Below are 14,791 nucleotides of genomic sequence, written 5' to 3'. Positions count from 1 at the left end.
AACACCGAGCCAGGGGAGATCCTGGCCCCCATGTGCTGGGGCAGCAGTTGAGGGTCACAGCTGATTACAGCCCCAGTGAGTGGATCGGGTGCCTTTGCCGCAGATGGCAGCAGCCTCGGCTGCAGCACCAGGCCTGGAATGAACCCAGGGCTGTGGGGGACTGAGCAGGGAGTAGTGGCAGCAAGGGGAGAGTTCACCCTGGCAGTTGTTCTCACTCACGTGCGGGAATTTGGCTTTCCCAGGCCTGGACTCGTATCCATCGATGCAGCTGCAGGAGTAATTCCCAGTCACATTGGTGCAGTTGATGTTGGGTCCGCAGTTTACTCCACTGAGCCCCAGACACTCGTTAATATCTGCTTCCCAGTCTTTATTCAGGCCATGTACATTGGCCCATCCGGACAGTCTCTACGCAAAAAACTAAATGGACACAAATCTGACATCAGGAATTATAACATTCAAAAACCGATAGGAGAACACTTCAATCTCCCTGGTCACTCAGTAACAGTCCTAAAAGTGGCAGTTTTTCAACAAAAAATCTTCAAAAACAGACTCCAACGTGAAACTGCAAAACTAGAATTAATTTGCAAACTGGACACCATCAAATTAGGCTTGAATAAAGACTGGGAGTGGTTGGGTAATTACAAAACCTAATTTCCCACATACTAATTTGACCCTACTGTTACTTACACCTTCTTGTCAATAGTTTGAAGTGGTCACTCTCATTACCACTACAAAAGTGATTTTTCCTCCCTTGGTATCCTATTGTTAATTGAATTGACTGACCTCCCACTTGGTAAGGCAACTCCCATCTTTTCATATGTTGTGTATTTATACCTGCTATTGTATTTTCCACTCCATGCATCTGATGTAGTGGGTTCTAGCCTACAAAAGCTTATGCTTTTCAAGAAAGATGTGGAGAAATTGGAGAGGATCCAGAGAAGAGCAACAAGAATGATTAAAGGTCTTGAGAACATGACCTATGAAGGAAGGCTGAAAGAATTGGGTTTATTTAGTTTGGAAAAGAGAAGACCGAGAGGGGACATGATAGCAGTTTTCAGGTATCTAAAAGGATGTCATCAGGAGGAGGGAGAAAACTTGTTCACCTTAGCCTCTAATGATAGAACAAGAAGCAATGGGCTTAAACTGCAGCAAGGGAGATTTAGGTTGGACAATAGGAAAAAGTTCCTAACTGTCAGGTAGTTAACACTGGAATAAATTGCCTAGGGAGGTTGTGGAATCTCCATCTCTGGAGATATTTAAGAGTAGGTTAGATAAATGTCTATCAGGGATGGTCTAGACAGTATTTGGTCCGCCATGAGGGCAGGGGACTGGACTCGATGACCTCTCGAGGTCCCTTCCAGTCCTAGAGTCTATGAATCTATGCCCAAATCAATTTGTTAGTCTCTAAGCTGCCACAAGGACTCCTCGTTATTTTTTGCTGATACAGACTAACACAGCTACCACTCTGAAACTTTTCCAGTTCTGAAGATTCTGGGTTTCCTTTCTGTTTGTAAACCCTATGGTCAATTGCTTGACCACACCTTGGTTCGTTATGCAATATGCCCAAGAGACCAAATAACCAATATCGGTCTGGTTTATTGCTAAAAGTCAGTAACAGCATATTACAGGAACAAAGGTTCAATACAACTCCAATTTTCAGGAACCTGTCTCCTGCAGCAGTGCTGAATTCACCTTACAAAGAAGGCTTGCATCCACATACACACCCCTAAAGCTGTCCTTTCTATACTCAACCTGTTTACAAGGAAAGAGGTACTGTATGCACCCTGTGAGGCTATCCTTAACCAATAACCTTTCTACCTTGTTTTTCCTGGTACCACACGGTACCCCTTAGCTCTTTGTCCTGGACTCAGGAATTCCAGGTACCAAGAGTGTGATGCAGCTCCTAGACTTGTCCCGTATATATTGTCCTTATCTTTGGGACATTCCAATGAAAGTAACTCCCTGCCTGCTACTACAGTAGAACACCCATATGTGCTGATCCTGACAGTTTTCCTGGCTAATGCAAGGTGTTATGAGGTACTTAGCATAGTTGAATAAGATTATAGGAAGATACAGGCCACTATTCCAGGCTACCTAACTGCTAGAGGTGTATATACAATGGGATGTTATTTGTGTTGTTAGACGGTTTATTATTTCACTCTCACCCTTCCGTGGTCCTTCTCGCATGACCAGAGAGCAACAATACCCGAAGTCCGAAGGTGCAAACAATTCAATGTTTATCGGGGTGAACTTCCAGCAAGCTTAAATTCAAGTTCGTTTTTCCTTATTTTCGAATCCCAACTTACTTTCTATTTGCCCCTAAATTTATATAGAAATATTCATAGTCATACCTTAACCAATCATTGCCGCTACTAAAATTTACCTAACCAATCCTAACAAATTGTAACATGATTAGCTAACCAATTATATCCCACCACCTTAATTAGTTTACACCCAGCAAAATTAATTATACAGCAGACAGAAACAATCACAGAACCAGACAGAGACCATGCAAATAAACATACAAAACAATACAGAAGTGAGGATTTCACAACTACATTTATACAGACATAAGGGTTTCTCAGCTGTGTCTATTAATAAGTAAGTTCTTACCAGACAGAAAACTATCAAACTAAATTTCCTTTCATATCTTCTAGGCTCTTCCCTTTCTCTGGAGGTGATAGATCGGATCACCTTCCTAACAGCTTCTGATTGCCTTATTTCTATATGACTAAACAGGGACTCAGACTGTCCCAGTGAGAGAAGGCCCTTACATAGATAGACAATGATTTTGATTCTTTCTTTTATACCTCTGTAAGTAGCTAAGGGATAAGAACACACCTAAATTCTTAAAGTATAGGCCTTTGCAGACAGGCTTGAATATCTATATCCTAACATGTGTTAAGCACATACTATCCATATTAATATATGTAATTTGAATCATACCTATTGATCATGTAATACATTAGCCCAGCATATATGGGTGAACACTTCAGAAATAGATTTTAACCAGATCGATCCATAGTTATTCCCTGTGATTCAGTAGCTGTGAAAGGAGTGAAAAGCCATCTGGGACCCCTCCATGCTCTGGTCTCAAAGTGAGCCCATCTCAGCCAGCCCCAGGAATCTGGCCCAGTAAATCTAAGAGTGTTTCAGAGAATCTGCATTGAGTCTCAGCTGGTGCAACGTGAGCACTGGAGTTAGCAGAGGAAATTGCATGTTACACCAATGTAGCGTATGCCTAGGGGTAAACTCTAGCTCGAGGAGACAGACCCAGGCTTGCTCTGCAAAAACTTGAAGTGTGGCCACACATGGGCAAGCAACAGGACAGTCTCCCTGCCCTGACTACAATCCTGTCCAATCCACAGGTACACACTCAGGGTGGCCAGCCTCTCCCACCACCACGGTAACACGTCTATTTCTAGCTAGATGAGAGCTAGTGTGACTATGTCTTCTTGAGCTGGAACACTCACCTTCCAGCCCCGGTGCAGACAGACCCGTAGGCCCCTCTGCACTCTCCTGGCCCCACTCGAATTCAGCCCATGGACTTTGTTCCACTCACCCAATGGATACGCGTCACCTCGGGTTCCCACGGTGGCTCAGATGCTATCAGGGCAGGAGGGCAAATTCTGAGGATTTTAAGCATTGCAGCCTCCTAATCTTCGATAACTTAGACAGGAAGCCAAGCTGACTCATGTCCTGTTACATTATATCGTGTCAACCGACAGCACTGCACACAGGAAAGCACTGTTTTCTCAGCATGCCCTGCTCTTCTTCCTTCTGCCCTACCACTTCTCCCAGTCCGAAAAGCATTTACCTTGCTGAGTACCTGATACCCTAAGGCGGAAAATGACCACAGTGCAGAGGGCCTATCACTTCACAGAATCACAGAAATGTGGAGTTGAAGGGACCTCAGGAGATCAAACAATCACCCCCATGCGCTGAGGCAGGACCAAGTGCATCTAGACCATCTCTGGCAGATGTTTGTCCAATCTGTTCTTAACTCCCCGCAATAACAGGGATTCCACAGCCTTCCTAGATCACTTGTTCCTGTGCTGAACCATCCTTAGAGTTAGAAAGTTTTTCCTAATATCTAACCTAAATCTCCCTTGCTGCTAACTAAGCCAATTCCTTCTTGTCCTACCCTTGATGGACATGGGCACCAATTGATCACAGTCCTCTTTATAACAACCTTTTGTATATTTGCAGATTGTTATCATGTCTCCCATCAGCCATCTTGTCTCTGGACAAAATATGCCCAGTTCTTTCAACCTTTCCCCAGATATCTGCAGCCCCAAGGCCACTTGTATCAACACCATCGGGAGCTACTGGTGTAAGTGCTGGGCCGGCTACGTCCTCTCCACCAGGAACTCAACCGTGTGCGAAGGTGGGTCCTGCCACGAGATGTATGGAGGGGGCAGCTGGTAGAGCTGGGAAGGGCCTGGGTTACACAGGCAGAGGTCTTGGCCGAGGGGGCAGCGAGCTGGGAACTGGTATGGGACAGTGCGCCAGCCCCCTACGCCCCATGGACGGCGTCCCTCTGGGTCTCAGCCTTAGCTGGTGAGGGCTCAGCCTCCAGGCTCCCACCTCCCTCCAGCCCAGCCTGTCCGTCCACTGGGGTGTTTCTGTTTGTCTCAGAGCCACAGCCACCAATGTGCCTGGGTCTGGCTTTGGGAGCGGAGCAGGGGCTGTGCCAGGGCCAGGCCAGGATTACACCAGAGGCAGGACAGAGAGGGGTCAGCAGGGCTGCCAGGAGCCAGGCATCTCTTCCCTGGGGTTGCCAACTGTCTAATCACACAAACCCAAACACCCTTCTCCGAGGCCCCTGCACTGCCTACTCCATCCCTCTCCCTCCGCCGCTCGCTGCCCCCCACCCTCACTCACTTTCCCCAGGCTGGGGCAAGGGGTTGGGGTGTGAAAGGGGGTGCAGGCTCCAGGTCAAGCCTGGGGAATGGGGTTGGCATGCAGGTGGGGATGTGGGGTTCAGGCTCAGGGATGGGGCTCGGAGCTCAGGCAGGGGATTGGGGTGCAGGAGGGGGAGCAGGATACAGGCCCTGGAAGGGAGTTTGGGTGCCAGAGGGGGCTCAGGTGGCGCTTACCTTGGGCAGCTCCTGGTCGGCAGCACAGCAGGGCTAAGGCAAATGTAAAGGTGGGTTCTCCCCAATGGGCAGAGGCGTCTGTACCCAGCAGGTCTCTCTGCAGAGCAGATGGAAACACTTCAGGAAGCCTCAGAGATGGGAGCAGGAGGGACAGGCAAAGCCGAGTGTAAATGGACGAGAGAGAGAGACAGAGTGAGATGGGGAGGAAGGAAGGGATTTTGGAGCAGCCACACATTAAACTGTTGGCAGCGCAGGACTGGCATGTGCACAGAGATCAGCCAATACAGAACTTCCCAGACAAAAACCTTTGCTGTTGGTATTACGGTGACCCCTGTAAACCTCATTCAAGATCAGGAAAATTCTATGTTGGTTTCTTTCATCGCTAGGACTCGATCCTCCTTATCCCTCTAGCAGAGCGGAAGAATTACTTCTTGTGTCTTGCTTACAACACTCCCGCTAGTACAGGGGTTCTGAAACTGGGGTTCAGGACCCCTCAGGAGGGAATGAGGGTATTACATGGGGGGGTCATGAGCTGTCACCCTCCACCCCAAACCCCGCTTTGCCTCCAGCATTTATAATGGTGTTAAATGTCAAAGAAGTGTTTTTAATTTATAAGGGGGGTTGCACTCAGAGGCTTCCTATGTGAAAGGGGTCACCAGTAGGAAAGTTTGAGAACTGCTGTGCAAATACATCCCAGAATGAGGTTTGGATTTTTTTGCAACAGCATTACACTGTTGACTCTTATTTAGCTTGTGATCCTTGGCTTCATGGTCTGGGATACCGCCTTGGGAGGGTTGGGAGGGTACTTCAGTCAGGCTGAGAAAAAGATCCTGGCTGTTGGGGAGAACGGAGAGCTGTGTGCTCTCCTCAAGCTCGTCATCCTCCTCCTCCTCCTCATCTTCTCTGTCCGCAGAATCCTCAGGCATGGCAGAGATTACCCCGTCCTCGGAATCCACAGTCAGGGGTGGGGTAACGGCGGCGGCCCCACCTAGAATTGCATGCAGCTCAGCATAAAAGTGACATGTCTGTGGCTCTGCCCCGGACCTTCCATTTGCTTCATTGGTTTTCTGGTAGGTTTGTCTGAGCTCCTTAACTTTCACATGGCACTATAGTGAGTCCCTATTGTGGCCTCTCTCTATCATGCCCCTTGAGATTTTTTCAAATGTTTTGGCATTTCGTCTTTTGGAACGTAGTTCTGCTAGCACGGAATCCTCTCCCCATACAGTGATCAGATCCAGTACCTCCCGTGCCATCCATGCTGGAGCTCTTTTTCGATTCTCAGACTGCATGGTTAGCTGTGCTGATGAGCTCTCCATGGTCACCTGTGCTGATCACCTCTCCGTACTGGGCAAACAGGAAATGAGATTCAAAAATTTGCAGGGCTTTTCCTGTCTACCTGGTCAGTGCATCTGAGTTCAGACTGCTGTCCAGAGGGGTCACAATGGTGCACTGTGGGATAGCTCCCTGAGGCCAATATCACTGAATTGCAGCCACACTAACCCTAATCCGAAATGGCAATACCGATTTCAACACTACTCTCCTTCTCGAGGAGGAGTACAGATATTGATATTAAGAGCCCTTTATATCGAAATAAAGAGCTTCATTGTGTGGACGGGTTTAGCGTTAATTCCGTTTAATGCTGCTAAATTTGAAATAAACGCGTAGTGTAGACCAGGTCTTATTTAGCTTGTGATCCACTATGACCCCCAGAGCCCCTTCCGCAGTGCCCCTTCCTAGGCAGTCATTTCTCATTCGGTATGTGGGCAACTGATTGTTCTTTCCTAAATGGAGAACTTTGCATTTGTCCTTCTTGAACTTCATCCTATTTACTTCAGACCATTTCTCCAGTGTGTCCAGATCATTTGGAATTTTAGTCCGATCCTCCACAGCACTTACAAGCCCTCCCAGCTTGGGATCGTCCGTAAAACTTTATAAGTGTTCTCTGTGTGCCATGATCTAAATCACTGATGAAAATATTGAACAGAACCGGACCCAGCACTGATCCCTGCGGGACCCCACTTGTTATGCCCTTCCAGCTTGACTGTGCACCACTGATAACTGCTTGCTGGGAACAGTTTTCCAACTAGTTATGCACCTACCTTAGAGTGGCTGCATATAGATTGTATTTCTCTAGTTTGTTTATGTCACGTGAGACAGTGTCAAAAACCTCACTAACGTCAAGATATACCACATCTACCGCTTCCCCCAGCCACAAGGCTTGTTACCCTGCCAAAGGAAGCTGTCAGGTTGATTTCACAGGATTTATTCTTGACAAATCCATGCTGATTGTTATTTATCACCTTATTATCTTCTAGGTGTTTGCAAATCGATATCAAACCTTCTAAAACTTCTGTAGTTTTGCTAGTGGCTGGTCCCCAGACTTACACACCCCTTGTCTTCCTGCAGGAGAGCACTGAATCTACAGACCATATACTCTGATTTCTTCTGCTGATTTTCATGTCGTTTCTTTCCAATATGCACTTCCGTGTCTCTCTGCATCTTCCTTCACTTCCTTTTTCCTCTCCCAACACGAGCACTACAACATCTGTAAAAGACATGTGCCAGGGGACTCCTCTCTGGCTGCTTTCTGTCAATGCATCCAGCACCAATATGAACAAAAAGGGCTTAGTCCCAAGCCTTGATGTATTCCAGCTGTTACTAGAAACTGTTTCCTTTCTCCACACGAACCTTTCGCTGTGGCAACAGAACCATTGCACATGTCCTGGACACATCCGATATAAAAGCTTTATTCACTCAATGTGGGGTGTCAGGATCAGGTCCCTGCATAAGGCAAACACCAATGTCGATCGCCCTTCTGCAGCTGCAGAACTCACTTCTGCCCTGGGTCTCTCTGCAGGGAAAGCGGAGCAGCAGGAGCAGCAGTTTTTGCTCTTTCTTTATTTCAACATTAGACAGTTTCATGTCCACGTCTGGAGATGGGAGTGCGGCGTTATCACTGGAGATGAGAGGCTCCGCCCCTTAAATGTGCCCTGCAGGCTAGTGCCCCTGGGTGTGCCCCAGAGCCCTGCGTGCTGCTGTGCCAGGTTAGGAGTCTCACTGGAGGGGAGGGAGACATATAGATACTCCTCAGAAAAGATCTGTGCCCTCCACTGCTGTGGGGAGGGGGGGTGCACCCACTAGTGGTGTTTGTGTGAGTGCACATTTGTGTTATCCACCCACATGTGCCGTCTAGTGTTCAGAACTGTTGTTGTTCAGAGGTGCTATACTGCTAACAGTTAATGGGGATCCTCCTTCAACTCATCTGTCAGTGACCTGAGTGTTTCAGGCAGCAGGATCTGTGCCCTATCCCTGCCCTGCCAGACATTTCTGAGCAGCTGCCTGATGCAGCATAGCGACAGCGTAGAAAACCATGGGCTTGTGACAATGTTGTTCCCTGACATCTGTAATGGGGGGATGGGGGAGCAGGAGCGAAGAAGGAAGGACAAAGGTTTCTAGCCCCAGTTAGTTTCAAGTCCCAGTAGGGCCCTGAGTCAGCCTCAGTGAACCTGCCTTGTATAGGGCTCCCCCCTCTGAGAGCACTGCAGCCCCTGAACTGGCATTGGCTGTGATGCTCGACACCCCCTGGGAACACGTGGGACGTGGCACCTGAACCCCTGGACTCCTCGCTCCCAGGGCTTTTCCTTTCCTGTCCCCAGAACATGACTCTCCATTTCAATGCCCTCCTGAACAGCACCTCCCTCTGGGACAGCAGAGACACGGACAGGGGTCGGCCGTGACCATCCTGCTGCAGAGCGTGGAACTGGCTGCACTGGCCACTGCTCTCCGATCTCTGGAGAGGACAACACAGAACGTGACGACAGAGTCTCTGGGTGAGGGGGGACGTGTGGCTCTCAGCGCCACCTGCTGGCTGATGTGAGATATGGGGTTACACTCTGTGCCCCAAATCCATTGGAAGTTAGAGCCTATATATCATTGTGATGTGAGCCTGTGTTCAGTACAGACAGAGAACAGCACTGCCCCTGCACCAGGAAATATCACCCAGCCCCGCCAGTGCCCCCAGGAGCAACAGCAATGCCCGAGAAGGGTTTAAATGTGATATTTGGCATTTCACCACTAGGGGCTGCCACGCTGAGCCAGGCGCCTCCCCCCACCCACACTACTCCCCCTGCTGGGGACGCAGCATCCCCAGGGAGACACAGCCAGAATGGGGGGAGGGGATATGGGAGGGGTGATCAGGCAACTCGGGGGGGAGGGCACCAAACTTCCCCCTCCCCTAGTGCAGAAGAGCTCTGAAGCCTCTCCAGCTCCAAGCGGAGTTGGAGGGGGGTGGATCTGACCCAGAATGGAGAGATTCCCAGGGAAGCGGTTTCACAGCTAGGGGCTCTGTAATTCCTGCCCCACCCCCCGCAGCTATCCAGAAGTGGCTCGTCACAGGGAACTGCAGCCAGCACAGCGAAGTCTTCAAGCTGAGAGCTCACGAGGAGATGATGGACGTGCACTGTGATGCAGTCACTGGGGTAGCCACACAAGGTACCATCCTGGGGATGGCGACACCCAGGGCCTAAACCACGGCACAGAGCGGTTCCCTGGCACCGAACCCCAGTCTGGATTCCCCCGTTCCTCCCTCTCTCCCTCCCTATGGATCTCCAGGCCGGCCCCGGCCTCTGTCTCTAGCCCTGGAGTGCTCCTTGCTGGCTGAGCCAGTGGTTCTCAGGCTTTGGGCCATGGAGCTGGCACCTTCGTTCCTGTCTGTCCCACAGCTTGAGCCCCGAGCAGTGAGGATTTGGGGGTGCAGAGGGGAAACGGCTCATTAGAGGGTCTCTGGTATGAAGTGAGCCCAGAGAATGGAAAGGGCAAGAACACCCTAGTCTAGATAGAACCCCAAATGGAGATGTAGGGGACCAGAGTAACGTGGACCCTCAGCTGCCTATTCAGGGCCCTGAATCCTCATTGTGACCCCTGGGCACCTGGCCGGCTCATTCTTTGCCATAGCGACTCCATCTCCCTAACGAGGGATCACCTCATCTCACAGCAGGTTTGGAGATTGCTGCTTTTATTTCCTACTCCATCCTGGACTGCATCATCAGTGCAAGACATCTCAGCGAGGGAAATCAACCAGGTGGTGGGAAGCTGGAGAAGAGTCACCTCAACTCCAGGATGGTGAGTGGGGCTGTCGGAGATGGGAGACCCATTCCCCTCTCCAGATCCGCAGACTTCACCCTGTGCCACAGACAGGTGCGCGGAGGGAGATCCCCTCACTTTGCTCCATAGCTGGGGCTCCAGAGGGGTATAGAGAAGGCACCATCTCCTTCTGGGCGTTTGGACCGTGCTGCCTTTCTGGCTCCTGGTGGTCCTGAGAAGAGGAGGCCTCCTTATTCCTGATGCACTGGGGCTGTGTTACTGGAGGAGGTTACCGAGGGTCACACCACGACACAGGGCTGTGCAAAGTGCTCTAGGGTAAGAGCTCCGCCTAGCTCACCCCTAAGCCGGAATAACTGGAAAGCCGATTTGTGTGGATAGTGGGGTTCAGGGAGTCAGCATGAAACTCTTTGATATGGTAATGAAGTGGTTAGGGTGCGTATGTGTATGTGTGCACGCAGCACTGCCCTCTGCTGGACGCTGTCGGAACTGCTCAGCTCACATTCCTTATGGTGCTATTGGCTGGCAAGGATTTATTACCCTTTTTTCCAATAGCAGGGTCTGGGCTTTTGCAGCAGCAGGATCTGTGTTCTCTCTCCGCTGCCACTGGGATGGCCCTAGTGGGCACTAGGGGCTGCGTGGGGAGAGCCGTGGAGCTGTAGGTGACCTTGAGTTTACTATAGCCATGGAATAATAGAACCGACGTACTGTGGTCCCGTGAGGATGAGGATGATTCTGTGGTGTTTCCAGGCCAAAAAAGAGGAGGAAGAGGCTCTCTGCATCTACTGGAAAGTAGTGGCCGAGAGAGGCAGCTGGTCTCCGGACGGCTGCACCGCCGTGCACACGAACAGCACTCACACCACCTGCAGCTGTGACCATCTCTCCAGCTTCGCCGTCCTAATGGCTCCCATCGCAGTGACAGTATCTCACCGTGAGACTCGGGTCACAGGACAGGACCCTGAGCTCCTCACTCAGCCGTGGGCAAAGCTCTCCCTGGAGTGACTGGAGGCTTTGCTGGGGAAAAGGCTGAATCAGAGCTGAGGGGGCTCGGCTGGGGGTCCACTGGTGATTTCCCCTTTGCTGTGTTACAGGAGAGTTCCCCACTGACCATCATCGCCTACGTGGGACTGACCCTCTCCCTGCTGTGCCTCTTCCTCGCCATCCTCACCTTCCTCCTGTGCCGCTCCATCCGCAACGTCAGCACCTCCCTCCACCTGCAGCTCTGCCTCTGCCTCTTCCTGGCCGACCTTCTCTTCCTCACCCAGGTGACCCGCATCCGCACTCAGGTACTGCCTGATTCTCCCCTGCTCTGTTCCTCCACTCGCAGCAGGGCTGGGGTGTGTGGCTTTGAACCTCTTTGTTCTCCCTAGATTCTGGGCTGTGCAGGACACAGGGAGCGTTCCTGGGGGGATGTTTCCATCCCATTAGGCCCCTTCACACTGGTCTGAGTGGTCTGAGTGTCCTCAATCCCTGGAGTTCAGACAGTTCTATCCCTATGTCACACTCTCCCTGTGCCTCGATTCCTCTCCTACGTGACTTGCCTATGGTCACCCAGGGACTCTGTGGCAGGACTGGGAACAGAATCTGGATCCCCTGAGCCCTGCTCCCCTCCTTTAACCACTAACTGGGATAGGGGTTGTTATAAAATTGGATGGGTGGGGTTCTGTGGCCTGCCTTGTGCAGGAGGTCAGACTAGATGATCAGATTGGTCCCTTCTGACCTATGAGTCTATGAGTAATCTCCGCTCCCTTCCTGCATCAGCAATGTGCACCCACGGGACTCTCCAGTATCCAAGGTACCTTCCATCTCTGGGTCGCGGAGCGCTATACCTGGAGAGCTGTGCTAACAAGAATCCCGGTGTCACTCCCCCCCCCCCGGAAGGTCTCCCTCATACTCAGCATTTCTCTTCCCCACCAGAGTGTCCCGGGGCTCTCTCTCTCCCAGGTGGCATGTGCTGTCATTGCTGGCCTCCTACACAACCTCTTCCTGGCCTGCTTCACCTGGATGTTCCTGAAGGGGCTGCACCTCTTCCTCACCGTCAGGAAGCTGAAGGTCGTGAATTACACCAGCGCCAGCCGGTTCAAGAAGAGATTCATGTACCCGGTCGGCTATGGATTCCCAGCCCTGGTGGTGGCTATTTCTACAGGGGTGAATCCTGAAGGCTACGGAGCTTCCACACAGTACGTTCAGCGCCCATCCCGAAGGGGAGCTGGGATGGGGCTTCCATGTGCTTGTCTGGCTCACCCCAGGTCTGACTTGAACCTAGATTTCCCTGCTCACCCTGCCTGGGAGCTGAATGTCCCCCCGGGACCCTTCCCATCCCCAGGGACACTAAGCTGCCCTGAGCGCTGTAGTTGAGGTGCCCCCTGTCAGACATCTGCACTCCTCACCCCACTGATGATATGGAAGAACAAGCCAGAAAGATCCCACTGGACTCCCAGCTCCCAGGCTGGGTTTGTGGGGCTGGTGGGTAGGAAACAAACGCACCTTCTTACTATGAGCAAATCCCTGAGCATCCCCTCTCTAAAGTGAGAGACTCCACTAAAACGGGGCGTGGTCTGTTCTAGACACCCCAGGCTAGATCCTCAGCTGGTGTAAATCAGGGCAGCTCCACTTCTTTCAGTGCAGCTAGGCCAAGGTCCCTCCGCTGCATGTCTGGCCCTCCATCAATACTGCGCTCATCCACCAGAAAGGGTCATTTGAGGGGGTGGAAGAGGAAGTGGTGGCTGGAAGCAGGACATGCTGAGGTACATGGGGAGGGCTGTTTTCCTGCTGCCCACAAGAGAGTCGGCCATGTCACAGGCAGGCTGAGATCCATCTCGCTTTTGAGAGCCAGCTGCCCTGTGACACCTCCTCTCTGCCCCCGGGGCTGAAAAAAGGCAGTAATCCCATTAAAGTCACTTTCTTCTTCCTCCCTGTCTGTAGCTGCTGGCTCAGCCTGGAGAGAGGCTTTCATTGGAGCTTCCTGGGTCCAGTCTGTGCCATAATCCTGGTGGGTACCTCACAGAACCACATTCTCCTCTCACCTCTGCGACCCCATTGATTTCAGTGAAGCAGGGAGGGGAAGTTGGCCCATAAAACATAAGGAAAGACCCAGTTAGGTCCCACCTGGCTCATCGGCTGTGGTCTATCCCTGAATGAGTCCCTGTGCTGTATCCCCAGGCCTGCAGCCGTTACTCGGGCGCAGCTCCCAGGGACGTCAGCAGGAGATTTGCCAAGTGAAGACAGAAGAGTTTGGTCTAGTTGAGTTAATGACCCAAGGAACAAGGAAGGGAGAGGGCTCCACTCTGCAATGTTTTTTGTAGAGGAGGAAACAAGTGTCCCTACATATTCCTCCCTACTCCTGGGGAAGTTGGGGGGGGGCGTGGAATTTGTTACAGTCTGAAAATGGCAAGGAGTATTCTACAGGCAGGATCTGGGATCTCTGAGCCAGATCCTGCTCTCAGTTACACCAATGTAAGCCCCAAATAACTCCTGACTGCACTGGAGAGGCTCCATATTGAACTCTGAGCAGCATCTGGCCTCTGTGATCCCATTGATCCATCTCAGCCCTGGCTGTGCTGCCAGCTCTATGCAAGGGGACAGACTGAGAGTTTCCAGGGGATATTACGGGGAGGGGATAATTCCCACCGGAAATGAGCAGTCCCCGGTTGTGCAGTGTTTGGCTCGGTCCTCTGGGATCGTTCTCTGCCTCAGCTGAAGTCACCGGCCCCAGATGGGATGTTTTACAGGAAATATTTCCCACTGTTCCCACAGATAAATATAATGTTCTTTGTGCTGACCCTGTGGATCCTGAGAAACAGACTCTTCTCCCTCAATGCAGATGTGTCCACTGTCAGAGACCACAGGTGAGAGGGCAACAAAACAGCCCTGGAGGGTCAGATGTCTTGGCACCGGAAGGGGTGGGGGATTGCAGGAGGGGAACAGCATATCTAGGATCCATAGGAATGAATTCCCAGTGTGTTTGCATTGACAGTAAGCCTGTCCCACATAAGAAAGCTGGGGATAGAAGCTCCACCCCACTCTGCCCGGATCCTCCTGACCCAATTGCTCTCCATAGAGTTATTGTAATGGGATCTCTCCATCTGCCTTTATCCAGGTTACTGACCTTTAAAGCCATCGCCCAACTCTTCCTTCTGGGCTGCACATGGAGTCTTGGTCTCCTCCAAGTCGGCCCAGCAGCCATGGTCATGGCCTATTTATTCACAATCGTCAGCAGCCTGCAGGGAGCCTTCATCTTCCTGGTGCACTGTCTGCTCAATGGCCAGGTAATGCCCACGGCCCATCAGTGCCCACCCAGCGCCTTCACCGGCCTGGCAGGGACTGGAGTCGGCGCTCGCTCTCACCCCAAGAGGCGGGATCGGAGGCGTTCAGATTTCCAGCCAAGGCTGCTGATCTGGTGGATTTGTAGGCAGCCCGCACTGCCTTCCCCACACAGCTCCTGGGAGCAGCCAGGGGCATTAGACACAGCGCAGCATTAAGCACAGGCTGGGAGGCTGGGGCTTGTTTCCCTCTGTCAGCGGGAGCCCTGTGCCAAGGGAGCCTTTGAGGATGTCATGGTATAAATCCCCACTCTGAACCTTAGCGTCCAA

General features: G+C 51.4%; 1 protein-coding gene across 1 annotated transcript; it reads left to right on the top strand.

Annotated features, from left to right (window-relative positions):
• The first annotated feature begins 8,758 nt into the window (after positions 1-8,758).
• On the top strand, positions 8,759-14,680 carry LOC115642037 (adhesion G protein-coupled receptor E3-like). The gene is given in 10 exon segments (XM_030545373.1): positions 8,759-8,819; positions 8,822-8,929; positions 9,471-9,590; positions 10,096-10,220; positions 10,950-11,120; positions 11,291-11,485; positions 12,117-12,379; positions 13,125-13,191; positions 13,956-14,047; positions 14,299-14,680. Coding segments are annotated over 10 exon segments (1,584 nt in total).
• Positions 14,681-14,791: the final 111 nt, after the last annotated feature.

The sequence above is a fragment of the Gopherus evgoodei genome, unplaced genomic scaffold (genome assembly GCF_007399415.2).
Source record: "Gopherus evgoodei ecotype Sinaloan lineage unplaced genomic scaffold, rGopEvg1_v1.p scaffold_37_arrow_ctg1, whole genome shotgun sequence".
Classification (NCBI taxonomy): Eukaryota; Metazoa; Chordata; order Testudines; family Testudinidae; genus Gopherus; species Gopherus evgoodei.
Note: the sequence above shows the minus strand (reverse complement) of the source record. Positions and strands in the feature narration are given on the sequence as shown.